At 44.0% G+C, this 26463-nt stretch overlaps 1 protein-coding gene and 2 non-coding genes across 4 annotated transcripts; 2 read left to right on the top strand and 1 right to left on the bottom strand.

Moving 5' to 3' along the window:
* Nucleotides 1-429: 429 nt before the first annotated feature.
* Nucleotides 430-525, top strand: LOC134572142 (small nucleolar RNA SNORD89). The gene has a single exon (XR_010085252.1). It is a non-coding gene; the product is annotated as a small nucleolar RNA SNORD89 (small nucleolar RNA).
* Nucleotides 526-859: 334 nt separating this feature from the next.
* Nucleotides 860-974, top strand: LOC134572140 (small nucleolar RNA SNORD89). Its single transcript, XR_010085250.1, has one exon. It is a non-coding gene; the product is annotated as a small nucleolar RNA SNORD89 (small nucleolar RNA).
* A 6460-nt stretch (nucleotides 975-7434) lies between these two features.
* Nucleotides 7435-22323, bottom strand: CATIP (ciliogenesis associated TTC17 interacting protein). 2 transcript variants are annotated; one of them, XM_063429261.1, is made up of 14 exons: nucleotides 22272-22323; nucleotides 21018-21111; nucleotides 20257-20304; nucleotides 20061-20132; nucleotides 16217-16276; nucleotides 16008-16079; nucleotides 15180-15380; nucleotides 14807-14862; nucleotides 13305-13391; nucleotides 12752-12916; nucleotides 8891-9012; nucleotides 8610-8686; nucleotides 8107-8195; nucleotides 7435-7666 (listed from the first exon to the last, which is right to left on the bottom strand). In XM_063429261.1, exons 2-14 carry the CDS (start codon nucleotides 21109-21111, stop codon nucleotides 7448-7450), a joined length of 1362 nt encoding a protein of 453 aa, XP_063285331.1. In that variant the 5' UTR covers nucleotides 22272-22323; the 3' UTR covers nucleotides 7435-7447. The 2 variants fall into 2 exon arrangements, with proteins under 2 accessions (XP_063285331.1, XP_063285332.1); XM_063429262.1 differs by lacking the exon at nucleotides 22272-22323 and adding an exon at nucleotides 22098-22142.
* Nucleotides 22324-26463: the final 4140 nt, after the last annotated feature.

Here is a 26463-nt window from a genome sequence, read left to right as displayed (position 1 = left end):
GCTGTGCTGCTTGTGCTATACACGTGGGAATGGCTGCCCGGTGGTCGATCAGCTTCCTCCATACAGGATGGGGGTTCAGGGACCCGGTAGCTGCTGGAGGTACCGATCCGATATACCGAGCTCCAGCCGGGGGCCGGATACACTGCTCCCTCCCTGAATGATCGGAAACAGACTCCATGTGGGCCCTGGAGGCAGCATGCTGTACCGGTTCCATAGGAAGCCATGAATAAGGTAAGCTACACTGAATAACCTCTCCTGTCCCTTTAACTGACTGGCTGTGTCCCTGTTACACTCCTGTCCCTGTTACTATCTGTAAAATAATGGTTAAATGTGCCTAGTACTGCTTTATATAACTAGCTTGCACATACCTCCTGCTACACTTCCAAACTTCTCTTGTATTTCTGTCCTCACTAAATCTGGGTTAGTGCTGCTGGGAATGATGACAGAAAAGGCCGAATTGCAGTTCTCTCTGTAGAGCAGGACAATGACAAATCCCCTTGAAGCGAAAACTGAACTGACCTCTGCAGCTTCTCATTTGATCCATGGTCTAGGTATCTTTGCTGCTGGATTCTATTACTCCTGTGTAAGATGTAACAATACACTTATTTCTCCATACAGGTATACTGTGGATGTTGACTCGCTGGTCTCAATGGCAAAGCTTGCTTTATGAAGTCCATGCAAGATGACTAATGTGTAGAGCTGACAATTGGTGTGTAAGTACAAATTCTAGTCTGATCTATGACTTGGTTTAATGTAATGCCCTTCCTTACCTGGCATATTAAAGTTCTGCTTCTGGGGTTAAAGCCCCTGGTGCAGCCACATTCTATAGGCTTCTTGATGTCTGGGCATGAGACATGTTTCTGAGGGATGATGACATGAAAGGCCGAATTACAGAGCCTCTCCAAGCAGTTCTCTCTCTGTGGAAGAGGCTCGATGACAAAACTCCTTGAAGCGAACTCAAAACTGACCTCAATCAAACATGTCTTAAACCCTTACGGAGTAACCAAAAACTGTGTGAATGCCACTAATATAGAACCCTTAATGCTGGCTTACCACTGGCACTTGGCTCTCCTGGACTATAACGGGTAACATGATGCAGAGCAAGTGCCTGGTGCAACATCACGGCCTCAGGACACCTGAAGCAAACTCGCAAGACTTTCTTCAAAATAGCTGAGACTAGCTGCAGTTGTCTCTTATTTTTGTGGCTTTTAGTTGTATAACTTTTTTTTTTTTTTTTCCCCTATATTTTAGGAAGTCAAAGATCTTCTATGGGGAACCTCCCCCAATATGCTGTGAAACTGCCATAACCAAGTCAACCTCTGCTTCATTTGAACCTGGAAATGCATTTGCCAGAAGAAAGTAAATTTCATGGCTGGACTCTTAATCTACATTGTTCATATTGAGTGTTTCTGGTGATGTGCCACCTCTTTTATATTATTATAATAAAGATTACTTCACAAATTCTTTGAAGGACTTGGTAGTATTGCTCCTTTCTGCACTCACACATCTCCTCCAATCTTCTGAATGCAGAAGGTTCTCATGCCCCTGACTTCCTGTAGAAGGCTGATGCAGATATTTCTAAATGTTGTGAAAGGACACACCATCCTTGCTAAGGTTATTGTACAGGCCTTCTGAATGTCTTAATTCAGATCATTTATGTTAATGGCAATCACTGCAGCTCTAGTATCGGGGCGCTCTGTCCTGACTAGAACTTTGTCGAACTCATCCAAGGGACTGACTTAACAAGTATCCCTTGACGAAAAGGTCCCTGAACTCCAATGCTTTATAGGCAGTTATTGGGACCACTGACATCCCGACCTCTAAGAGGGTCTCTGTCAAGGCTACTTCACATCAAGCAATTCAAACTTTTTTATAGGTGGGGGAGGAGGGAGTGCAATATTACAATTGGTGTGTAAAAGTAGCATTTGGCACTTGCCATATGTCAATACAGCATAATTATTCCTTGGTGCAATTATTAATAAAGTGATCAAGCTCAACTAGGTATGAGCCCAGTATTGCAAAAATAAATGGGGAACAGGATAAACTTTAAAGTGACACTGTAGGCACCCAGACCACTTCAGCTAATTGAAGTGGTCTGGATGCTGTCACTTTTGCACTTAGTACTGCAATGTTTACATTGCAGCTCTAAGTCTGCTCTGTGGGCAGAGCATCAACCCAGTGCTGAGGGACATCAGCACTGACTTTTTTTATATATACATACACTTTACCGGGCAGCAGTAGTGCCAGAAATACAGCTTTTTTTTTTTTTTTATTCCTGGTTCTACAGTATCCCTATAGAAAGCAAAAACTAAAACAGATTCTAGATAATCCACTTTCTGGAATGAAAGAGGACTGCCCTTGCACATGCGATGTATGACATCATGATGCAGTCAAGAGGTGCAGGTACAAGTACTAAGGCCATCTGTCTCCAGATATCAGGTGTGACGAAGTGCCCTTTGCCACTTGGGCCTGGAGAGGACTGCTTGCCAGCCTCTTGGAATGTGATTATGGTCCCTGGGAGGTTTGGCCCTTTAATAACAAGATTTGGGCACAATGGATTTTTGTTGTGCTGCTGCTAGCCCTTTAATTTCCAGAGGAAGGATTTGTACTTTTAAATTGGCACTTCGGATGCAGTCGAAGTCGCCGCCATTTGACAAACGAACACGTGGTGGCGGCCATTTTAACTTATTCGAACGCGGTCAGCGGTGTGTGCAGCCAAATCTATGGAACTGTTTGCGGCTATCCAATTGCATGAACACCGCTGACCCGTACCTACTTCGACACTGCGGCTGGAGACTAAGTCCCATTCGAAGATTTGAACGCTCGTTTGAATGGGACTTAGTCGTTTTCTTGGTGTAAAATAGATCGACCGCACAGCCCAAATCCATGGAACTGTTTTGGGCATGAAAATGTGCCTGCGGTCAAAAGTGACTTATACCTATCTCCTGAACGGATTCGTATGATTTTGGGGTATGTTTGTATTTGGAATGTGCTGATTAATATGTAACTTATTAATATTGGTTGTATGGTTTTAGTTATGAATGTTAGGTAAAAAGTGTGTTTTAAACTGTACATATAATTGGGTTACTTCTCAGGCTAAGGGGAGGGAATCTGTGGGATGTAACCATTGTGTGATTGGGTAATTCATAATTGTCTGTGGGCATCTCTCTTGCATGGGAGAATTGCATAAAAGCAGAGTGTCATGTTCCAGCATTAAGCTTTGGCTCATGTGTGGATTATTTGGCGTTACCAGCGATTTATTACTCTGTGGATTACTTGGTGATTTTATTTTACGGGAAGAAGGGAATGCTTGACGTAGTAAAGGATTGTACTGTCACATCAGGCATACATGAATGGGGCAGAACCCAAAAAAAAAAACAAGGCAATAGATGGGCTGCCATGATACAATAACACTATGAGAACATGCCAACCATAAAATGGAAGCATAAAAAAACTAAAGCCAATTATTCCCGCCTTGTGGGTGTGTTTTTTTTTTTTATATTATATGAAGGGCTTGAATTGTGCTGTATTGACATATGGTGAACATATGAAGTACTTAATTATCTTACTCCCTAATTGTATTACCCTTATTTTCCATTGAAAATAAAATGGCATTTCTTGGTGGGAAGTAGCTTGGCAAAGACCCTCTTTGAATAAGATCCGGGTATGGTAGCTGGTACTACACAAACCAGAGTCTAATGCCGTATCTAGGTATAGGTCAGAGAAGCAGCACCTTCTAGGTGTCTTCAAACTTGTATGGTGGTGAGTCAGTATGGAAAATATAAGGACAAAAAAGCTGTGTAGTGTATTCTATATGTGGTGAGGTAAAATAAGACCATGGGAAAGGGGGGGGGAGAGGCTGTAAGAATTAAATGAAAAAGAAATAGGAGGGATAAGATATACTAAAAGGTAGATTAGTTACATTAACTTGGGTAAGAAATTCAAGAGGGAGATTAAGGGACACACAGGTGAAGATGCATTTTGCAGAGGGGGCGGGCAAAATGCATGTAGCCAACAAATACTTGCACCTGCCTTGGTTCCAATAAATGTGCCTATAAAACATTGGAGTGCATAGACCTTTTTTTTTTAACTGTCCCCTATATTCTGTCTGGCGCTGGCCCATGGTCTAGTTAAGCATCATCTTGGCTGATGTGGATTAAGTGCAGTTCCTATTGTCTCTCTGTAAACGTACCACTGTCACAAACCGTGCTTTGTATCAGAGGGGCTCTGGGAGTACAGATAAGGCTGGCAGTCGTCTAATCTGACTAGAAAAATGTAAAACTGAGTTATTTCAACTTTGGACCCTTCCCTTATACAGGGCCGGCGCTACCATAAGGCGGCCCAGGCGGCCGCCTTAGGGCGCACCGGCCCTGGGGGCGCAAAATCAGGCTGACCGGAAGGAGGGAAGCGCACTGCGCTCCCCTCCAACCGACGACCTGTTGTAGCGTGGCCGAGCGCCCAGTTCTGCGGGCACGCGAGGGAGCACTCTCCCATGTGTGCTTCCTCTTCAGCTCCCTCGCGCGCCGCATACTGATACCGGAGCCGTGATGACGTCATCTTCCGGCGCCGGCATCCCTACGCGGTGCGCGAGGGAGCTGAAGAGGAAGCACACATGGGAGAGTGCTCCCTCGCGCCCGCCCGGGAGCCAGCCAGCCAGCCAGCCAGGGAGGGAGGGAGCCAGCCAGCCAGGGAGGGAGCCAGCCAGCCAAGGAGCCCAGGAGCCCAGCAGCACCACTGGACCCCAGGGAATCCCTTCAGCACTCCAAAAAGGTAAGGAGGCTGAGGGATTAAATGAAAAAAAAAAAAACATGTGTTAGTGTGAGTGTTAGTGTGTGTGTGTGTCTGCTAGTGAGTGTCAGTGTGTGTGTCTGCTAGTGAGTGTCAGTGAGTGACAGTGTGTGTGTCTGCTAGTGAGTGTCAGTGTGTGTGTCTGCTAGTGAGTGTCAGTGTGTGTGTTTGCTAGTGAGTGTCAGTGAGTGTGTCTGCTAGTGTCAGTGAGTGTGTCTGCTAGTGTCAGTGAGTGTGTCTGCTAGTGTCAGTGTGTGTGTCTGCTAGTGTCAGTGAGTGTGTCTGCTAGTGTCAGTGAGTGTGTCTGCTAGTGTCAGTGAGTGTGTCTGCTAGTTTCTGTTAGTGTCAGTGAGTGTGTCTGCTAGTGTCAGTGTGTGTGTCTGCTAGTGTCAGTGAGTGTGTCTGCTAGTGTCAGTGTGTGTGTTTGCTAGTGAGTGTCAGTGAGTGTGTCTGCTAGTGAGTGTCAGTGAGTGTGTCTGCTAGTGAGTGTCAGTAAGTGTGTTACTGTGTGTCTCTTACTGAGTGTGTTTGTGTGTGTATTAGTGAGTCTGTTTGATGTCTGTTAGTGAGTGTGTGTTTGTCAGTGAGAGTGTATGTTTTGTAAGTGAGTGTGTATGTATGTCTGTCGCTGAGTGTGTCTGTCAGTAAATGTGTGTGTCTGTTAGCTGGTGTGTATGCATCTGTTCGTGAGAGTGTGTGTGTGTCTTCAGCACTTACCTTTCTCTAGCGCCGGACTCCCTTGGCGCTGGGGATCCCTCCGCCTCTCAGCTCCGAATGCTCTTGCCGCGCACGCATTCAAACCGCCCATAGGAAAGCATTACTCAATGCTTTCCTATGGACGTTAAGTGTTTTAGAATAGCGGAAGCTCCTCTAGCCGCTGTCAGTGAGACATCCACTAGAGGCTGGATTAACCCTCGGTGAAACATAGCAGTTCTCTGAAACTGCTATGTTTTCAGCTGCAGGGTTAAAACTAGAGGGACCTGACACCCAGACCACTTCATTGAGCTGATGTGATCTGGGTGTCTGTAGTGGTCCTTTAATTGTGTGTGCATCTGCATGCACTGGCGTACATACCGCGGTCGCAGGGGTCACAGCCCTGCAACCCCTGCGACCAGGTGCCCGCCGCTATGTGTTGGAGGGGGCGAGGATATGAATGACATCATATCCCTGCTCCCTGTGTACCACACAGCGCGGCTGGCGCCCTGTGATGGGGCTGGGCTGCAGGACAGGACTCCAAGGAGCCAGACAGCATGCATCCAGGGGACAAGATTGAACTAGTATGTAATTGTGTATGTCTCTGTATGTGTGTATGTCTCTGTATGTATGTATGTATGTATGTAGGTCTCTGTATGCCTGTATGTCTTTGTATGTATGTTTCTGTATGCATGTATGTGTCTGTATGTTTCTGTATGCCTGTATGTCTCTGTATGTACAAATGTATGTGTCCGTATGCCTGTATGTCTCTGTATGTACAAATGTATGTGTCTGTATGCCTGTATGTCTTTGTACGTATGTGTCTGTATGCCTGTATGTCTCTGTATACCTGTATATATGTATGTGTCTGTATGACGGTATGTCTCTGTATGCGTGTATGTCTTTGTATGCCTGTATGTATGTATGTGTCTGTATGCCTGGATGTCTCTGTATGTATGTTTCTGTATGTCTGTCTATGTATGTATGTATGTGTCTGTATGACGGTATGCCTCTGTATGTATGTCTATATGCCTGCATGTATGTCTCTGTCTGTGTCTGTATGTCTCTGTATGATTATTTCTGTGTTTGTATGAACCATATTTTAAACGAGGGTGGGGGGCACCAAAATGCATCTTCGCCTGTGTAACTAAAAATCCTAGCACCGGTCCTGCCCTTATAATAACCTGTGTATAATGTAAACCTCTTACACAAATCCTCATTGGATTCCCTTCTTCCCATCCCAATCCAGACTTGGCTGAACTTTAACTAGATTGGCTCAAGCATGCTACCAGACACTGGACATCCAGAGAATTCATAGTTACATAGCTGAAAAAAGACTTGCGTCCATCAAGTTCAGCCTTCCTCACATATTTTTGCTGTTGATCCAAAAGAAGGCAAAAAAACTAGTCTGAAGCGCTTCCAATTTTGCAACAAACTAGGAAAAAAAATCCTTCTTGACCCCAAAATAGCAGTCAGATGTCTCCTTGGATCAAGCAGCTATTACCCCACTAATTAGAAAGTATATCCCAGTATGTTGTGTTTTTGCAAGTATTTATTCAATTGCAGTTTAAACATCTGTATAGACTCTGATAAAACCACCTCTTCAGGCAGAGAATTCCATATCCTTATTGCTCTACTGTAAAAAAAAACTTTTCTTTGCCTTAGATAAAATCTCCTTTCTTCCAGCCTAAATGTGTGACCTTGTGTCCTATGTATAGCCCTGTTTATGAATAGAGGAATTCAATTCCTAAACTACATCGACGTTTAACATTTTGTCTTAAAAGCTTTTCCAGGCACCTAGAGCCTTTTGCTGAAGATCTTCCACTCTGATGTATCACGTCACTTAAATTTTTCTAAGTAGTGACTTTATTAAAAAACATTCCTTAATATAACTTAGATATGAGATTCCTGGTGTCTTTGTTCAAGCAGAGGAGACAATCCTTTCAATTACAGTACAGAGTAGGGTTTAATTATCTTTAATGACCTGGAAAGGGTTTGGGATTGTAGAAGACCTAAATGTGTCACCACGTTTCTGAGCTGTTGAAAATGGTCCAAAGAATTCTGCAGCAAATGTTATGACATCCTCAGGCTTTCTAAGGAGTAGAAACTGCATGAAATCTGCCAGGAGTATCTTCATTTCCGGATGCCGGCGGAGGTAGGTTTCATGGCCTGCGATAAGTTCTGCCTGAAATGGAAACATGAGCTTTGACTGGTTCAGCTGACCATTACGAGTGAATCTGATTTATGAAAATAGTGTGCGTATTTTTGTAGCCATTTTTCTACTTGTCTGTCAGGAGTGTATTCTGTAACATGGGGGATCAGGAAAATATATTTAATCATTTGAATGCCAGCTGTACTTGTGTACTATAAAACACACCAGGGGTATCTCTCAGGGTTCTATCTATATAATTTTCTCATTATTTAAAACATGGTTTTAGGGTTTCACCATGAGACTCGTAGCTGTGGAGTGGTAAAGGCAGAGCTTATTCGCTAAACAGTTCTAGTTGAAATATGACTATAGCCAAACAATTGGCCTAAAATTGGCTTTTCTGCTTTCAGTTCAGTTAATAGTGAGTGAATACACCGTGATACTAAAGACTTTAACGAGGCAGGATATACACGCACCTTTCTGTCCAGATAATTGGAATATAACTGCACATCCTCTTGCCAAATCAAAGTTTTTTTTCCAAACACAGGTTTGGGGTCTTGTTCATCTAAAACAAATAAAATACATGACATCATAGTTCACATTTTACACATCCAGAGGTCTCGAGTCAGAGACCAATGCAGCCCAACCAGCAAGTCACAATCTGACACCCATGTAGTGTGCGCACTACGAAGCACCACTCTGGGCAAACACTATGTAACTGCTGTATTTTAAGACAGACACCACAAACAATGACTTCATCCTTTTCTGAACAACATTTAATTGAATTTTGAGCTCCAGCTGTTGTGGACTACATCTCCCAACATGCTATGCCATTGTTTCAAATAATGTGCAATTATCATATGTTCTGAAGAGTCGTGGTCCACAGACTTCAATAGAGGAATGCTCTCATTGCTTATAGAAGCTGTCGTCTTTGCCGCTGTTTGCATTAGATTCCTGAAGTTCTAAAAATGTGTCTTACCTGGTTCAGACAATATGGGCATCCGGGAAAGTCTTATGATAACCGGTGATCCAATCTGGACTCTGCAAGCCAAGTGCCTGGGAGGTAAGAGTAGTATTAAAATAGTAAAATAATTTTATAATGAAAACAAAAATTAATTGTGTCAGCTGAGTGCAGTGTATTTATTACACTTTTAAATAACACACTTAATGCCTATGATCTAAGTGTAACATGAATTATCTCCAAAAAGCATTCATTTTACGATGTATGGTGATGGAGGAGGGATTGATATCAACACATACCCATCTGAAAGAAAGTAACAGTGCCACGTAATGGGAACATCGTCTGAATGGATCATTCGCTCTATGCCGTAAACCTCCACAGTGTCCCTTCCAATAACTTGGCTCTGGAATCCCAGCTCAGTCTGATATGAAAAGAGCAAAGATGAGAGAGGATAACTGTACATAGATTACAGTATCTTTCACTCAGTCGCACAGGGTAATTGAATCTATCATAGCTTAATCAGCACTGTCCTTCATATCAAGTTTCCCATCAATGAACTCAAGGTTGTTTTGGTGCAATAGATAACAGTAAGTAAAAGATTTACACTTTAATTTTGTATTAATGCCAGCACAATATGTAGGTTTAATTAATGATTTTAAAAAAAAAAATATTGATGTCTTCTTAAAGTTGTAAATGTTGCTTTATTACAACTGCTAAGGAGTAATCTAACTAGGTACCTCTTAGTTAGATGTTCTGAACCAGATACAGCAATCTTGTATGCCAGGAAGCCATATTTAAATTATACCACAGTAAGAAAATTAACGAGGAAGAATACGTTTTCAAGTTAAATGACTAAATATGTTAAATCACACTGAGTCATATTATAGCTGCTCTATAACCTCAGATAAAGTTGTTTTTGTCCTGTTATCTTGTACTCATCTGCCACAACTTCGACTACAGTGCCTGATAATATCAAGGCTTAAGTTTAGTCATAAATAAATTATAAGAATAAACTGCCAATTAAGTGGTATTTCATAGATGCCATTATCATAGATATATCTAAAGATAAAGCAGAATGTTTGCAGTGCAGTGTGGTACATTTGCAGTGAGAAAATAATAAACATATGAAAGTATGAAGAGTTTGTTTGGTGATCAGCAATTGAAGGGACACTCCAGACCCCTAAAACACTTTAGGTTGCGGAACTGTATGTGTAAAGTGTACGTCTCTTTTTTTCCATTTTGAAAAAGTGCAGATTTTAGCAGAAATTGACTTGGCTTTCAAGCAGACAGCAGTTTCTAATACTTCCTGGTTGTCTAGCTCGAGGTGGCTAAAATTGTCCAGAGTACCTGCCTTACCAACACTTCTCATTAATCTGCATTGGAAAGTCTGTGATTGGACAGCCACAGAAAGTCTGGGCGGGTTAAGAATGGGAGGGCTTTGCAAAGGCTTCAGAACAGAGAACTGCAGCTTTTGCAAACTGATTTGAAATATACCCCCAATAAAGAAATGCATAATTAAATGTGTGCATGTTTTCATTTGGGGTATATCTATTAAAGGACCACTCTAGTGCCAGGAAAGCATACTCGTTTTCCTGGCACTAGAGTGCCCTGAGGGTGCCCCCACCCTCAGGGACCCACTCCCGCCCGGCTCTGGAAAGGGTAAAGGGGTAAAAACTTACCTTTTTCCAGCGCTGGGCGGGGAGCTCTCCTCCTCCTCTCCGCCTCCGTTCCTCCCCGTCGGCTGAATGCGCACGCGCGGCAAGAGCTGCGCGCGCATTCAGCCAGTCACATAGGAAAGCATTCATAATGCTTTCCTATGGACGCTTGCGTGCTCTCACTGTGATTTTCACAGTGAGAATCACGCAAGCGCCTCTAGCGGCTGTCAGTGAGACAGCCGCTAGAGAATTAGGGGGAAGGCTTAACTAATTGATAAACATAGCAGTTTCTCTGAAACTGCTATGTTTATAAAACAATTAGTTAACCCTAGCTGGACCTGGCACCCAGACCACTTCATTAAGCTGAAGTGGTCTGGGTGCCTAGAGTGGTCCTTTAAACATTGATTTTTATTTATTTTGCATTTGGCAGTGGAGTGTCCCTTTAAGGGATTAAGCATTATTCAACATCCATAATTTGGCAAAAATAACATATTGTATAATTCAGAACTTTGGTGGAAGTTGAAAGATAGCCTACTAACCAATGAATTGTTAGTATTATTTTGATTCTGTGCCACTCATAGAGATCTATCGAAACTATACCTTCATAAACACTGTGCTTTTATCAATAAATTGACAAACTGTCAAATTGCACCAGAAACTCTGTTTGTCAATTTGATTATTCTTCTCAACCAGTTGGATCCACGAAGGACTGCCCATAAATTGCTCAATTCTCCAGGTAAAGAGATGGTTTGCCAACCACAAGAGAGCCCTGGTCAGGAAAGAACCCTAACACCCTTGATGGCTGTAATAAAAGTATATTTGCAAATTTAAGAAGGCTTTAATATTTATTTCATAGTTGTCTGAGAGGCGATATCTCGAAGTTCTCTGTTTGTTGTCTGTGCCACTTTTGACAAGATCAGTTTATCATGGAGCTCTAGTGTACCTGTGGGAGAGCTGTTGCTGGCGTCGCAGGTCTAAGATCCCTCTTAGTACATAGTGTTCTTGTGGCCAATGGGACAGGCATTATGTCTGATAGGCAGCAGGGATTAGAATGCTAGGGGGACAGTCACCAGGTTTGTCCGACAGGCAGCAGGGATTAGAATGCTAGGGTAACAGTCACCAGGTTTGCCCGACAGGCAGCAGGGATTAGAATGCTAGGGTGACAGTCACCAGGTTTGCCCGACAGGCAGCAGGGATTAGAATGCTAGGGTGACAGTCACCAGGTTTGCCCGACAGGCAGCAGGGATTAGAATGCTAGGGGGACAGTCACCAGGTTTGCCCGACAGGCAGCAGGGATTAGAATGCTAGGGTGACAGTCACCAGGTTTGCCCGACAGGCAGCATTGATTAGAATGCTAGGGTGACAGTCACCAGGTTTGCCCGACAGGCAGCAGGGATTAGAATGCTAGGGTGACAGTCACCAGGTTTGCCCAACAGGCAGCATTGATTAGAATGCTAGGGTGACAGTCACCAGGTTTGCCCGACAGGCAGCAGGGATTAGAATGCTAGGGTGACAGTCACCAGGTTTGCCCGACAGGCAGCAGGGATTAGAATGCTAGGGTGACAGTCACCAGGTTTGCCCGACAGGCAGCATGGATTAGAATGCTAGGGTGACAGTCACCAGGTTTGCCCGACAGGCAGCATCGATTAGAATGCTAGGGTGACAGTCACCAGGTTTGCCCGACAGGCAGCAGGGATTAGAATGCTAGGGTGACAGTTACCAGGTTTGCCCGACAGGCAGCATCGATTAGAATGCTAGGGTGACAGTCACCATGTTTGCCCGACAGGCAGCAGGAATTAGAATGCTAGGGTGACAGTCACCATGTTTACCCGACAGGCAGCATGGATTAGAATGCTAGGGTGACAGTCACCAGGTTTGCCCGACAGGCAGCATCGATTAGAATGCTAGGGTGACAGTCACCAGGTTTGCCCGACAGGCAGCAGGGATTAGAATGCTAGGGTGACAGTTACCAGGTTTGCCCGACAGGCAGCATCGATTAGAATGCTAGGGTGACAGTCACCATGTTTGCCCGACAGGCAGCAGGAATTAGAATGCTAGGGTGACAGTCACCATGTTTACCCGACAGGCAGCATGGATTAGAATGCTAGGGTGACAGTCACCAGGTTTGCCCGACAGGCAGCATCGATTAGAATGCTAGGGTGACAGTCACCAGGTTTGCCCGACAGGCAGCAGGGATTAGAATGCTAGGGTGACAGTCACCAGGTTTGCCCGACAGGCAGCAGGGATTAGAATGCTAGGGTGACAGTCACCAGGTTTGCCCGACAGGCAGCAGGGATTAGAATGCTAGGGTGACAGTCACCAGGTTTCCCATATCTAATATCCTGATGTCCTCACTCCTGAAGACAAGCAACAGAGAAGAGATGGGTGGGATATCAGCAGTGATGGAGGACCAGGATTTTTTAAGCACACCACATACGCTTTCCAACACACATATTGTGTAACTGGGGAGTGTGATGTTGTGTGTCTGGTTGCGTGCAAACTCACGTAGTTTGAAGTACACAGGTTAGTCTCTGCATCGAAACACAGAAAGACCATGTCTTGTGATAACTTCCTCCGGGCCATAAGGCGCATAATCAGCAGGTTTGATGCTTCTGTAACCAGCCCTGACAGCAGGTTTAATGGGTGAGAAGTCGTTTCCTGGCGCACTTTCTAAACAAAATGAAATGGAAAATTATCCAATGGACACTTTTTCTGCGTCCAATAAAAGTTTTAGACCAGCAAATACATCAAGAATAAATAGTTATTGTACAGAAAGAATTGACAAACCACATAGAACATCAACATATATATCTACTAAGTGTATGCTTAAAAGAGATTACCCTACCTCATCCTCTGTACTAACCGTATTACTTTATCTACACACATTGTATATTATGATCTATTCTTGGGCTAAGCAACCTTCCGCACTCCAGATGTTGTAGACAACAACTCCCTTCATATTTTGCCAGGATTATGGGAGATGTAGTCCACAACATCTGGAGTGCCGATAGTTACCTACCCCTGATATTCAGTGTATGTGTAAGAGATATTGTCTTACCTCGCCCTGGGTAATAATGGTGTTAATAACCAGCTGGTCTCCTTGTCTCCGTATATGGGTCTTCTTATCCACAGAGTTGGCTTTCATCTGTAACATGCAATAACCATGAAAAGAGATTAAGGAAAGGAACAGCCAGCCAAAACGCCAGGTTTGCATACAGGGCACCATTTACCCACTCCACCTCCAATCCACAATAAAGAGCTAGCAGTAGAGATGGAGGATAAGTCGTAACTTTGTGAGAGTAACACATAGCCGTGCCCATTCTCAATACAAGCCAACTATGTCTACTGAAGGTGTTTACTCCCTGAACTGTGAATTGTGGAGAATTGGGAAGGAAACTGAACATTTTAGGTCAAAACAGAGAAACTGGAAAAAAGTTATAGAGTTTAGATTTTGTCCAGATGAGCTACTTTGGCCTAAAATTAAAATAGTCTTGCTTTACTGAATACATGTTGTCCATTCTTCCTTGATATTGCCATATTGCCCAGTACAGATGCCAGTTCCAGTAAAGTTGAAGGTAGCTGACTTTAGTTAAATTGTGAAGTTTATTGAAATGGAATCCAAATAGTGAGATTTACGCTAAAGGAGTATCTGTTCATTAAGGTCAAATTGGCTCAAGATACACACAGAGTGTAAGCTCTCGGATACATATATCACAATTGTGTATTGTATAGCATGTTATTAAGCATCCCAGAAGGTGCATTGTGCAGCTATAATGTGTGGTTACAAAGTATAAACCTCTGTCTAAGCATCCTAAAAGGTGTAGTGTGCAGTTATATTGCACAATTACAGACTATACGCCTATGATTAACCCCTTAAGGACCAAACTTCTAGAATAAAAGGGAATCATGACATGTCACACATGTCATGTGTCCTTAAGGGGTTAAAGGAACACTATAGTCACCTAAATGACTTTAGCTAAATAAAGCAGTTTTAGTGTATAGATCATTCCCCTGCAATTTCACTGCTCAATTCACTGCCATTTAGGAGTTAAATCACTTTGTTTCTGTTTATGCAGCCCTAGCCACACCTCCCCTGGCTATGATTGACAGAGCCTGCATGAAAAAAAAAAAACTGGTTTCACTTTCAAACAGATTTCATTTACCTTAAATAATTGCATCTCAATCTCTAAATTGAACTTTAATCACATACAGGAGGCTCTTTCAGGGTCTAGCAAGCTATTAACATAGCAGGGGATAAGAAAATCTTAATTAAACAGAACTTGCAATAAAGAAAGCTTAAATAAGGCTCTCTTTACAGGAAGTGTTTATGGAAGGCTGTGCAAGTCACATGCAGGGAGGTGTGACTAGGGTTCATAAACAAATGGATTTAACTCCTAAATGGCAGAGGATTGAGCAGTAAGGCTGCATGGGGCATGTTCTATACACCAAAACTGATTCATTAAGCTAGAGTTGTTCAGGTGACTATAGTGTCCCTTTAAGCATTTCGAAAGGTAAAGAATGCGGTGGTTATAGTGATGTTCTGAATAATCCAGTTTGTACCTTTATATACTCGTGATGATGCTGCTCCAGTGTTTCTAACTTTGGTGAAATGTAAGCTGAAAGAGAACACAATATAAATGGGAAGAAAAGGAAATATGTTTGGACAGGGTTATACAATGTCTAAAGCGGGACTGTAACTCTCCAGGACGTTTGCTCCGTTTTATAGAATAAGCGAAGATAAATCGTTAATAATGATTTCTCACAAGTTGTATAGTTCATTAGGTAATTTATAAAACATTGTAACCTACCAGAGCCTACATAGGTCTGAAGGCAGAGATGTCACATACTGACTTCCAAGCAATGCTTTACGGTAAAGAAATAGCATATTATCCCAGTATAATGTTATTTTATTAACAAATACAGACATTCTCACCAACTATTGAGCTGCCTGTTGGAATATTATCAATGATGCTTTGGGTAGAGGCATGAACCAGAAAGCATTTCTCTTCTTCCAGTCCTTCTAGCTGGTGGTAAGTGGGCTGCACGCTGACTGTGAAAGAACCTGACTCATCTCCAGACTCCGAAACGGTGTTAAAGGACTCACTAAACAAGCACAGACACAGCTCATCCAACCCTGGAAAGACAGGACCAACACATATCACTTTCATAATTAGGATATTAATTTCAGGTAACCGAGAAATGATTTTATCAACAACAGTGCCATCTTCAGGTTGGACTGCAGCTGCTTAACCTGAAAATCCTGAGATGTCTACAATATGACAGAACATGACTGGCTTGAACTGTCCCTAATATGTTGTATCATCATTCAGAGAAATCATATAATTGTTGCATTTCTTCCGACACTCTTCTTGTAGTCAACCAAGAATGGAAGATCCTCAGAATTGCACCAATGAACAGGTAGTATTGCTTTTTGCTTGTATACATGTTGACGAAGTGTAGCACATACTATATTTTTTTAAACCTTGTATATCTCATACAGTTGTAATGTTTCTGTTAGAAGCCAGTGTCTCTGGTTGCTATTGAACCAAAGCTGCAAACCAGAACACTTAGGTGGGCTTTTTTGTATTTGGTGAGTCAGCCAGAAGATGGCGCTCTTGCATAATAAAGTTCACCTTTAACAGATCTCTTCTTTGATTGATCCGATTGGGACCACAGTAAAACCGTTGGCAGGTTTGACTTGTGTTAATTTCCAATTTTCTGAACGTTCTACCTGCTGGAAGGAGATTAAGTAATCACTTACTTATATTGGACATAAATTCAATCGCCTCTGGACTGGCCATGGGGACACTGTGTGGCAAGGAACCATCATTTTCTAAATAAAGAAAATTACTATAAATCAGTCAACCCATATTAAACCTTATCACACACGTTTTATAAAGAGAAGTTACTGATGTAATAACCGTTAACATTTAAACCTACTCAGGGGGAGAATGAGTAATCAGCACTTACCCACATTGAATACAACTTCTGAGGCCCCGGGCACAATGGCCACTGCAGGTATTGGGTTTTCTAGATACAAAGTATACAATATTAATGTTAGGCTCAGTTACCTTACAACTAGGCCAAGTAGACCCCAAGACTCATTCCACTATGATAAAGCTGGGTGATGGCATGTTTTGGAAGTGTGTTTTCTTGTACAGCCCAGCTTGAAAATCCCAGATATACAGGGTTAGTATAGAGCCGTATCCCAGATATACAGGGTTAGTATAGAGCCGTATCCCAGATATCCAGGGTTAGTATAGAGCTATATGCCAGATATACAGGGTTAGTATAGAGCCGTATCCCAGATATACAGGGTTAGTATAGAGCCGTATCCCAGATATACAGGGTTCGTATAGAGCCGTATCCCAGATATACAGGGTTCGTATAGAGCCGTATCCCAGATATACAGGGTTAGTATAGAGCCGTATCCCAGATATACAGGGTTAGTATAGAGCCGTATCCCAGATATACAGGGTTAGTATAGAGCCGTATCCCAGATATACGGGGTTAGTATAGAGCCGTATCCCAGATATCCAGGGTTAGTATAGAGCCGTATCCCAGATATCCAGGGTTAGTATAGAGCCGTATCCCAGATATCCAGGGTTAGTATAGAGCCGTATCCCAGATATCCAGGGTTAGTATAGAGCCGTATCCCAGATATACAGGGTTAGTATAGAGCCGTATCCCAGATATACAGGGTTAGTATAGAGCCGTATCCCAGATATCCAGGGTTAGTATAGAGCCGTATCCCAGATATACGGGGTTAGTATAGAGCCGTATCCCAGATATCCAGGGTTAGTATAGAGCCGTCTCCCAGATATCCAGGGTTAGTATAGAGCTATATGCCAGATATACAGGGTTAGTATAGAGCCGTATCCCAGATATCCAGGGTTAGTATAGAGCCGTATCCCAGATATCCAGGGTTAGTATAGAGCCGTATCCCAGATATACAGGGTTAGTATAGAGCCGTATCCCAGATATCCAGGGTTAGTATAGAGCCGTATCCCAGATATACAGGGTTAGTATAGAGCCGTATCCCAGATATCCAGGGTTAGTATAGAGCCGTCTCCCAGATATCCAGGGTTAGTATAGAGCCGTATCCCAGATATCCAGGGTTAGTATAGAGCCGTATCCCAGATATACAGGGTTAGTATAGAGCCGTATCCCAGATATCCAGGGTTAGTATAGAGCCGTATCCCAGATATACAGGGTTAGTATAGAGCCGTATCCCAGATATCCAGGGTTAGTATAGAGCCGTATCCCAGATATCCAGGGTTAGTATAGAGCCGTATCCCAGATATCCAGGGTTAGTATAGAGCCGTATCCCAGATATACAGGGTTAGTATAGAGCCGTATCCCAGATATACAGGGTTAGTATAGAGCCGTATCCCAGATATACAGGGTTAGTATAGAGCCGTATCCCAGATATACAGGGTTAGTATAGAGCCGTATCCCAGATATACAGGGTTAGTATAGAGCCGTATCCCAGATATACAGGGTTCGTATAGAGCCGTATCCCAGATATACAGGGTTCGTATAGAGCCATATCCCAGATATACAGGGTTAGTATAGAGCCGTATCCCAGATATACAGGGTTATTATAGAGCCGTATCCCAGATATACAGGGTTAGTATAGAGCCGTATCCCAGATATACAGGGTTAGTATAGAGCCGTATCCCAGATATACAGGGTTAGTATAGAGCCTAACCCAGATATACAGGGTTAGTAAATAGCTATATCCCAGATATACAGGGTTAGTAAAGAGCTATATCCCAGATATACAGGGTTAGTAAAGAGCTATATCCCAGATATACAGGGTTAGTAAAGAGCTATATCCAAGATATACAGGGTTAGTAAATAGCTATATCCCAGATATACAGGGTTAGTAAATAGCTGTATCCCAGATATACAGGGTTAGTAAATAGCTGTATCCCAGATATACAGGGTTAGTAAATAGCTGTATCCCAGATATACAGGGTTAGTAAATAGCTGTATCCCAGATATACAGGGTTAGTATAGAGCTATATCCCAGATATACAGGGTTAGTATAGAGCTATATCCAAGATATACAGGGTTAGTAAAGAGCTATATCCCAGATATACAGGGTTAGTAAATAGCTGTATCCCAGATATACAGGGTTAGTAAAGAGCTGTATCCCAGATATACAGGGTTAGTAAAGAGCTATATCCCAGATATACAGGGTTAGTAAATAGCTATATCCCAGATATACAGGGTTAGTAAATAGCCAAGCTGTATCCCAGATATACAGGGTTAGTAAAGAGCTATATCCCAGATATACAGGGTTAGTAAATAGCTATATCCCAGATATACAGGGTTAGTAAATAGCTGTATCCCAGATATACAGGGTTAGTAAATAGCTGTATCCCAGATATACAGGGTTAGTATAGAGCTATATCCCAGATATACAGGGTTAGTATAGAGCTATATCCAAGATATACAGGGTTAGTAAAGAGCTATATCCCAGATATACAGGGATAGTAAATAGCTATATCCCAGATATACAGGGTTAGTAAATAGCTGTATCCCAGATATACAGGGTTAGTAAAGAGCTGTATCCCAGATATACAGGGTTAGTAAAGAGCTATATCCCAGATATACAGGGTTAGTAAATAGCTATATCCCAGATATACAGGGTTAGTAAATAGCTGTATCCCAGATATACAGGGTTAGTAAAGAGCTGTATCCCAGATATACAGGGTTAGTAAAGAGCTATATCCCAGATATACAGGGTTAGTAAATAGCTGTATCCCAGATATACAGGGTTAGTAAAGAGCTGTATCCCAGATATACAGGGATAGTAAATAGCTATATCCCAGATATACAGGGTTAGTAAAGAGCTGTATCCCAGATATACAGGGTTAGTAAAGAGCTATATCCCAGATATACAGGGTTAGTAAATAGCTATATCCCAGATATACAGGGTTAGTAAATAGCTATATCCCAGATATACAGGGTTAGTAAATAGCCAAGCTGTATCCCAGATATACAGGGTTAGTAAAGAGCTATATCCCAGATATACAGGGTTAGTAAATAGCTATATCCCAGATATACAGGGTTAGTAAATAGCTGTATCCCAGATATACAGGGTTAGTAAAGAGCTATATCCCAGATATACAGGGTTAGTAAATCGCTATATCTCAGATATACAGGGTTAGTAAATAGCTATATCCCAGATATACAGGGATAGTAAATAGCTGTATCCCAGATATACAGGGATAGTAAATAGCTGTATCCCAGATATACAGGGATAGTAAATAGCTGTATCCCAGATATACAGGGTTAGTAAAGAGCTATATCCCAGATATACAGGGTTAGTAAATAGCTATATCCCAGATATACAGGGTTAGTAAATCGCTATATCTCAGATATACAGGGTTAGTAAATAGCTATATCCCAGATATACAGGGATAGTAAATAGCTGTATCCCAGATATACAGGGTTAGTAAATCGCTATATCTCAGATATACAGGGTTAGTAAATAGCTATATCCCAGATATACAGGGATAGTAAATAGCTGTATCCCAGATATACAGGGTTAGTAAAGAGCCGTATCCCAGATATACAGGGTTAGTATAGAGCCGTATCCCAGATATACAGGGTTAGTAAATAGCTGTATCCCAGATATACAGGGTTAGTAAATAGTTATATACCAGATATACAGGGTTAGTAAAGAGCTGTATCCAAGATATACAGGGTTAGTAAATAGCTGTATCCCAGATATACAGGGTTAGTAAAGAGCTGGGGTATTTTATGTTAATTAATTTTGACCTCTAAAGGAGTATTCACTCACCTACGCTAGATGGATCACTTGTGGACTCTTGGACTGTGTTGGAGATATCTGGAGGTGTTGGTCTCTCGTTATCTAAAAAAATTATATACAATTAATGAATTATTCTATGATGAACAAAGTGTTAATATGGGCACCAAGCCAGTGACAAGTCACGTGTTATACACCAGCAAGGAATGAGCAGCAACCAATCACTCACCTACAATGGGTTCAATTGGCAAGGCTTCTGGATTAGAACCGAGGACATCTGTGGGATAGAATAAAGGTTAGCAATACTTCATGTTGGTGTTTATTTACTGGACTTAACATTCTGGATAACTGATAAAGGAGTTACTAATTTTAGGGAAACGGCTGCTCAGCTGGAAAAAAAGAATAATTTTGGCCTAAAATACCCTTGGTCAGGTTTATTAATTCCTAAATTAGTGAATTAACCCACGGTCATTAAAAAGGTGCAGATATAAATTGTATTTTAGCTGCAAACCTTAGGTGGGCTATATTTTGTATTTGGTGTGTTACCATAAAAATAATTAGTTTGCTATTCAGTAAGCTAGGCTATGTGCAGCCTGACGAGGAACTCATGCCAAGATAATGTGCAGGGGCATGCTTAGATTGTCATTGCTCAGTCCCCTGTTTTAATGTCAAACTTGGACTCTAATGCGGAATTACCCCTGCCACCTTATTAATGTCAACTTTATCCAAACTTAATGCCATTGATTGGGTTATCCTGCCACCTTTACCCAGAGACAATTAGGGAGATCCATGTTGGATGAAATGGACAGGCAATGCAGTGGTTATGTAGTTTAGAGTATTCTTGAAATACTTTGATATGATTACCAGTTGATACCCCAATGCCATTCTATCCTAAACACAGGCACATGTATTGGTTTCTTGACTAGAATGAGGGTACGGACTGTGTCGGGGTGCCTAACCCATACACATCGCCAGTGATTAATCACTCACCTGTGCGGGATACAGTATCAAGGGACTCTGCGTCAATGTTTGGAGATTCTGTCGGTGGTGATGGTTCAAAATCCTGAACAATGTTTGTGTCCATCTATTATGAAAATGAAAGGTTACGGTTACTCTGGTGTTACAGGTTTAGTGAGCTTTAATGACCGGTGCTGCCAACAGGCTTAAAGAAGCAATATCAGGATAGGACTCACCTTTTACTATAAATGCCCATTTAAAAACATCAATACATCATTTTACCTTCCGAATGATTTAACTTCTTTAGAACTCATAGGGTGACTCTCCCAGTTTTTATAAAAAATCTGTTAAAATATATATATTTTTAAATATATAATTTGCAGAAGGTGCATGAAATTAAATAAAGGGGCGGGTTTATATAGTCCACATCATATCAGATAAAAAAAATATGAAGAAATAAATCATGCATTGCTAGCTTTGGGAAGCTTTGGGTTAACCCAGAATCTTATCAGCCCAATGCAAGCAAGGGGCTCCAAAGGGCTTATCATTCTCACTTGTGTCCTGGAAAACCCATTATATAAAATACATCCCGACCAGCTAAAAGCTTTAATAACGGCGATAACGGCATGTATTAACTATCTGCAAAATATTAGACATTTAAATGATTTTTGTAAAATATATGTTATATAATCAGATTGTCAGCGTGGTGATTTTTCTAACCCCAAAACGACCAAATATGGGACAACTAATTTGTACAACTCTGCGGAATATGTTGGTGCTTCAGTAATAATAATAATACACATAATAATAATAATAATACACAGACTAATAATAATAATAATAATAATAAATGGAATAATAATAATACATTAACTAATAATAATACACAGACTAATAATAAATTAACTAATAATAATAATACACAGAATAATAATTATAATAATAAATGGAATAATAATAATACATTAACTAATAATAATAATAATAATAATAAGAATAATACACAGACTAATAATAATAATAATAATAACAATAACAATAACAATAATAATACTAGGGATACTATCAATGTATTGCAGAGTCTGATAGAACATTAGTAAATGTGACCATCACCCATCCACGTGACGTCACCCTGCCTCATGACGTCATCAGTGAGAGGCAGCCTGCAGCTCTCCAGCTGTCACTGAACTACAAATCCCATGGTGCACTGCAGGCCTGTGCCCCTCCTGCCCTGCCTGGGCCTCTGCTCACACGGACAGGGGGGAGGCACAGGGAAGCCATGTTTACCTCGGTATAGCGCTCTGTCCGACTCCACTACCAGGTCTGCAGCTAGGCCGCGTCTTCACCATGGTAACTGTAACAGTATCCATAGCAACAGAGGGGAGGGCGTACAACGCGGTGAGGTTCTCCATCTAGCGGCCGGTCTGGGTACTGCACGGTGAATGGGATACAACACTGAGGTTCTCGGTGCCATCTAGCGGCCTGCCTGGGTACTGCACAGTGAATGGGCTGCAACGCTGTGAGGTTCTCCATCTAGCGGCCGGTCTGGGTACTGCACAGTGAATGGGCTGCAACGCTGTGAGGTTCTCGGTGCCATCTAGCGGCCGGTCTGGGTACTGCACGGTGAATGGGCTGCAACGCTGTGAGGTTCTCGGTGCCATCTAGCGGCCGGTCTGGGTACTGCACGGTGAATGGGCTGCAACGCTGTGAGGTTCTCCATCTAGCGGCCGGTCTGGGTACTGCACGTGAATGGGCTGCAACGCTGTGAGGTTCTCGGTGCCATCTAGCTGCCTCTCTGGGTACTGCACGGTGAATGGGCTGCAACGCTGTGAGGTTCTTGGTGCCATCTAGCGGCCTCTCTGGGTACTGCACGGTGAATGGGCTGCAACGCTGTGAGGTTCTCCATCTAGCGGCCGGTCTGGGTACTGCACGTGAATGGGCTGCAACGCTGTGAGGTTCTCGGTGCCATCTAGCTGCCTCTCTGGGTACTGCATGGTGAATGGGCTGCAATGCTGTGAGGTTCTCGATGCCATCTAGCGGCCGGTCTGGGTACTGCATGGTGAATGGGCTACAATGATGTGAGGTTCTTGGTGCCATCTAGCGGCCTGTCTGGGTACGGGCTGCTGCTGCATTATCACTCATATTTATAGCAGCTATAATGAAGACTATTTAAATTTAATTATACTACAAATCTCATCATACTTTGGAGCCTGGAGGGCAATTTTATGATGTCCAGCATAGAACTCAAAGCTCCATCAGCTGTTTCATGGCCATTTGAAACAGGTAGCCTTCTGGAAGACTGACATTTCATTATATTTCTACATACCCTGTTAATCTTGTTGTATGTGTATGTTTTTATATTTAGTGACTATTATTTAGTTTTATTATTTTCAATGTATACATTTTCATGTCTTTGTAACTATAGCCTGTGCTAATCATGCAAAGTATTTTATCACCTTTGTCTTTGTCCATCATGTTAAAAGTTAGTTTAACCAGCTCAGGCCCATATATCTTTCCTGTTCCTTGTTTAATGGTTTTATTTCCCTACTTAAATACCTCTGTCTTATCTCTGTAATTCTCAATCTTAGCTTTTGTTTTTCCTTAAATGACCTTAAATCAAATGTCCAATCTATGCTCCTCCCCCCCCCCCCCAGTCCAAGGCCCAATATTTCTATGACAATCTGAACAATAACATCTCAAACCCTAGAAACTTTTGGAAAGTCATAAATAAACTACAAACTCCCCCAATCCACTCCCAACCCTCCACTGTCAAAGTGGATAACCAAACCCTGCAACTTCCCTTAGATGTAGCAAATGCCTCTAACAATTATTTTGTCAGATGCTCTACTGCCACGATTGCCAAGCTAATAAATGACACACATGCTGAAACTACAAATGTGGATCAGGTCCCACTAAATTCGCAAAGTCCCAATATAGACAAGTTAATTTTTAGACCTGTACCTGTTAGTGTCATTGAAAAACATCTTAATAATCTAAAAATGAAAAACCAGTCCGGACCTGACCAAATCCCAGCAATGCTGTTGAAGCTCAGTGCGCCGGCAATTGCTAAACCCGTCGCAACTCTAATTAACGAATCCTTGGTGTCTGGATACATACCCAAACTTTGGAAGACTGCGAGAGTAGTGCCTATCCATAAAAGCAGAGGCGGCTCTCTAATTAGGCGGTTTAGGCGGCCGCCTAAGGCCTCGCGCTGGCGGGGGCCTCGCGGCCGCCTAAACCGCCTGTTGGCAGAGTGTGTCAGGTCCTCGGTCAGTGACCGAGGACCTGACACCAGGAGGGGGCCCGGCGGCTTGCCGGTATGCCGCCGGGTGCGAGGCCCCTCCTGGCTGCCCGGCCACCATCGCAGACACTGGTCTGCAGCTCCGCAGTGAGCAGAGCTGCAGAGCATGTGACTCGCGAGAATTGGCCAATCAGAGCGTTGCCGTGGGTTACCACGGCAACGCTCTGAAATCTCGCAAGATTACACGGTCTGCAGCTCTGCGGAGCTGCAGACCGGAAGCAGTGGCCACCGGACCACCAGGGAGCCCACTGGACCACCAGGGAAAGGTAGGCTCTCCCTCCCCATCACCCCCCACCACCCTCAGGCTCACCCCCAGCTTCACCCCCACCAGCATCACCCCTCCCCACCCTCACCATCACCCACCACCATCACCCCCCACCACCCTCAGCCTCACCCCCCACCACCCTCAGCCCCACCACCCTCAGCCCCACCACCTCAGCCTCACCCCCCACCACCATCACCCCCACCACCCTCAGCCCCACCACCCTCAGCCTCACCCCCCACCACCATCACCCCCCACCACCCTCACCATCACCCCCACCACCCTCACCCCCACCACCCTCAGCCTCACCCCCCACCATTACCCCTCACCCCCACCACCCTCAGCCTCACCCCCCACCACCCTCAGCCTCACCCCCCACCACCCTCACCATCACCCCCACCACTCTCAGCCTCACCCCCCTTCACGCTCAGCCTCACCCCCACCACACTCAGCCTCACCCCCACCACCCTCCCCATTACCCCCCACCACCCTCAGCCTCACCTCCCACCACCCTCAGCCTTACCCCCACCACCCTCACCATCACCCCCCACCACCCTCAGCCTCACCATCCTCCATAACCCCCCACCATCACCCACCACCACCATCACCCCCCACCACCCTTAGCCTCACCCCCCACCACCCTCACCATCACCCACCACCATTACCCCCCACCACCCTCAGCCTCACTACCCCCCACCACCCTCAGCCTCACCCCCACCACCCTCACCATTACCCCCCACCACCGTCAGCCTCACCATCCCCATAACCCCCACCACCCTCAGCCTCACCTCCCACCACCCTCACCATTACCCCCTCACCACCCTCAGCCTCACCATCCCCCATAACCCCCACCACCCTCAGACTCACCTCCCACCACCCTCAGCATCACCCCTCACCACCCTCAGCTTCACCACCCACCACCACCCTCAGCTTCACCCCCATACCACCCTCAGCATCACCACCCTCAGAATCACTCCCCCCACCACCCTCAGCATTAACCCCTCACCACCCTCAGCCTCACCCCCACCACCCTCAGCATCACCACCCTCAGCATTACCTCCCACCACCCTCAGCATAACCCTCCGTCACCACCCTCAGCCTCACCCCACTCACCATCACCCCCTCCTTCTCACATCACCCCCTCTCACTCTCACATTCCCCCCCTCACTCTCACATTACCCCCTCTCACATTACCCCCTCTCACTCTCACATTACCCCCCCACTCTCACATTACCCCCCCACTCTCACATTACCCCCCCACTCTCACGTTACCCCCCCCCCACTCTCACATTACCCGCCCACTTTCACATTACCCCCTCTTTCTCTCACATTACCCCCCTCTCTCTCACATTACCCCCTCTCACTCTCACATTACCCCCTCTCACTCTCACATTACCCCCTCTCACTCTCACATTACCCCCTCTCACTCTCACATTATCCCCCCTCACTCTCACATTATCCCCCCTCACTCTCACATTACCCCCCCTCACTCTCACATTACCCCCTCTCACTCTCACATTATCCCCCCTCACTCTCACATTATCCCCCCTCACTCTCACATTACCCCCCCTCACTCTCACATTACCCCCTCTCACTCTCACATTATCCCCCCTCACTCTCACATTACCCCCCCCTCACTCTCACATTACCCCCCCCTCACTCTCACATTACCCCCCCACTCTCACATTACCCCCGCTCCCTCTCAAATTACCATCACCCCCCGCTCCCTCTCACCATCAACCCCCCGCTCCCTCTCACCATCAACCCCCCGCTCCCTTTCACCATCACACACCCCGCTCCCTCTCACCATCACACACCCCGCTCCCTCTCACCATCACACACCCCACTCCCTCTCACCATCACACACCCCACTCCCTCTCACCATCAGCTACCCCATACACATAGGGTCTCAGACA

The sequence above is a fragment of the Pelobates fuscus genome, chromosome 8, assembly GCF_036172605.1.
Source record: "Pelobates fuscus isolate aPelFus1 chromosome 8, aPelFus1.pri, whole genome shotgun sequence".
NCBI lineage: Eukaryota > Metazoa > Chordata > Amphibia > Anura > Pelobatidae > Pelobates > Pelobates fuscus.
The sequence above is the reverse complement of the archived record's forward strand: the minus strand, read 5'-3'. Positions and strand labels throughout refer to the sequence as shown.

What these genes read in the sequence shown, in the direction of transcription:
- CATIP (XM_063429261.1), bottom strand. Translation starts at nt 21,111, where the DNA reads ATGGACACAAACATTGTTCAGGATTTTGAACCATCACCACCGACAGAA. An exon ending in CCATTATTACCCAGGGCGAG is followed by an intron (nt 12,917 to 13,304) that starts GTAAGACAATAT and finishes CATTTTGTTTAG; the next exon opens with AAAGTGCGCCAGGAAACGAC. An exon ending in TGTTACTTTCTTTCAGATGG is followed by an intron (nt 8,687 to 8,890) that starts GTATGTGTTGAT and finishes CTTACCTCCCAG; the next exon opens with GCACTTGGCTTGCAGAGTCC.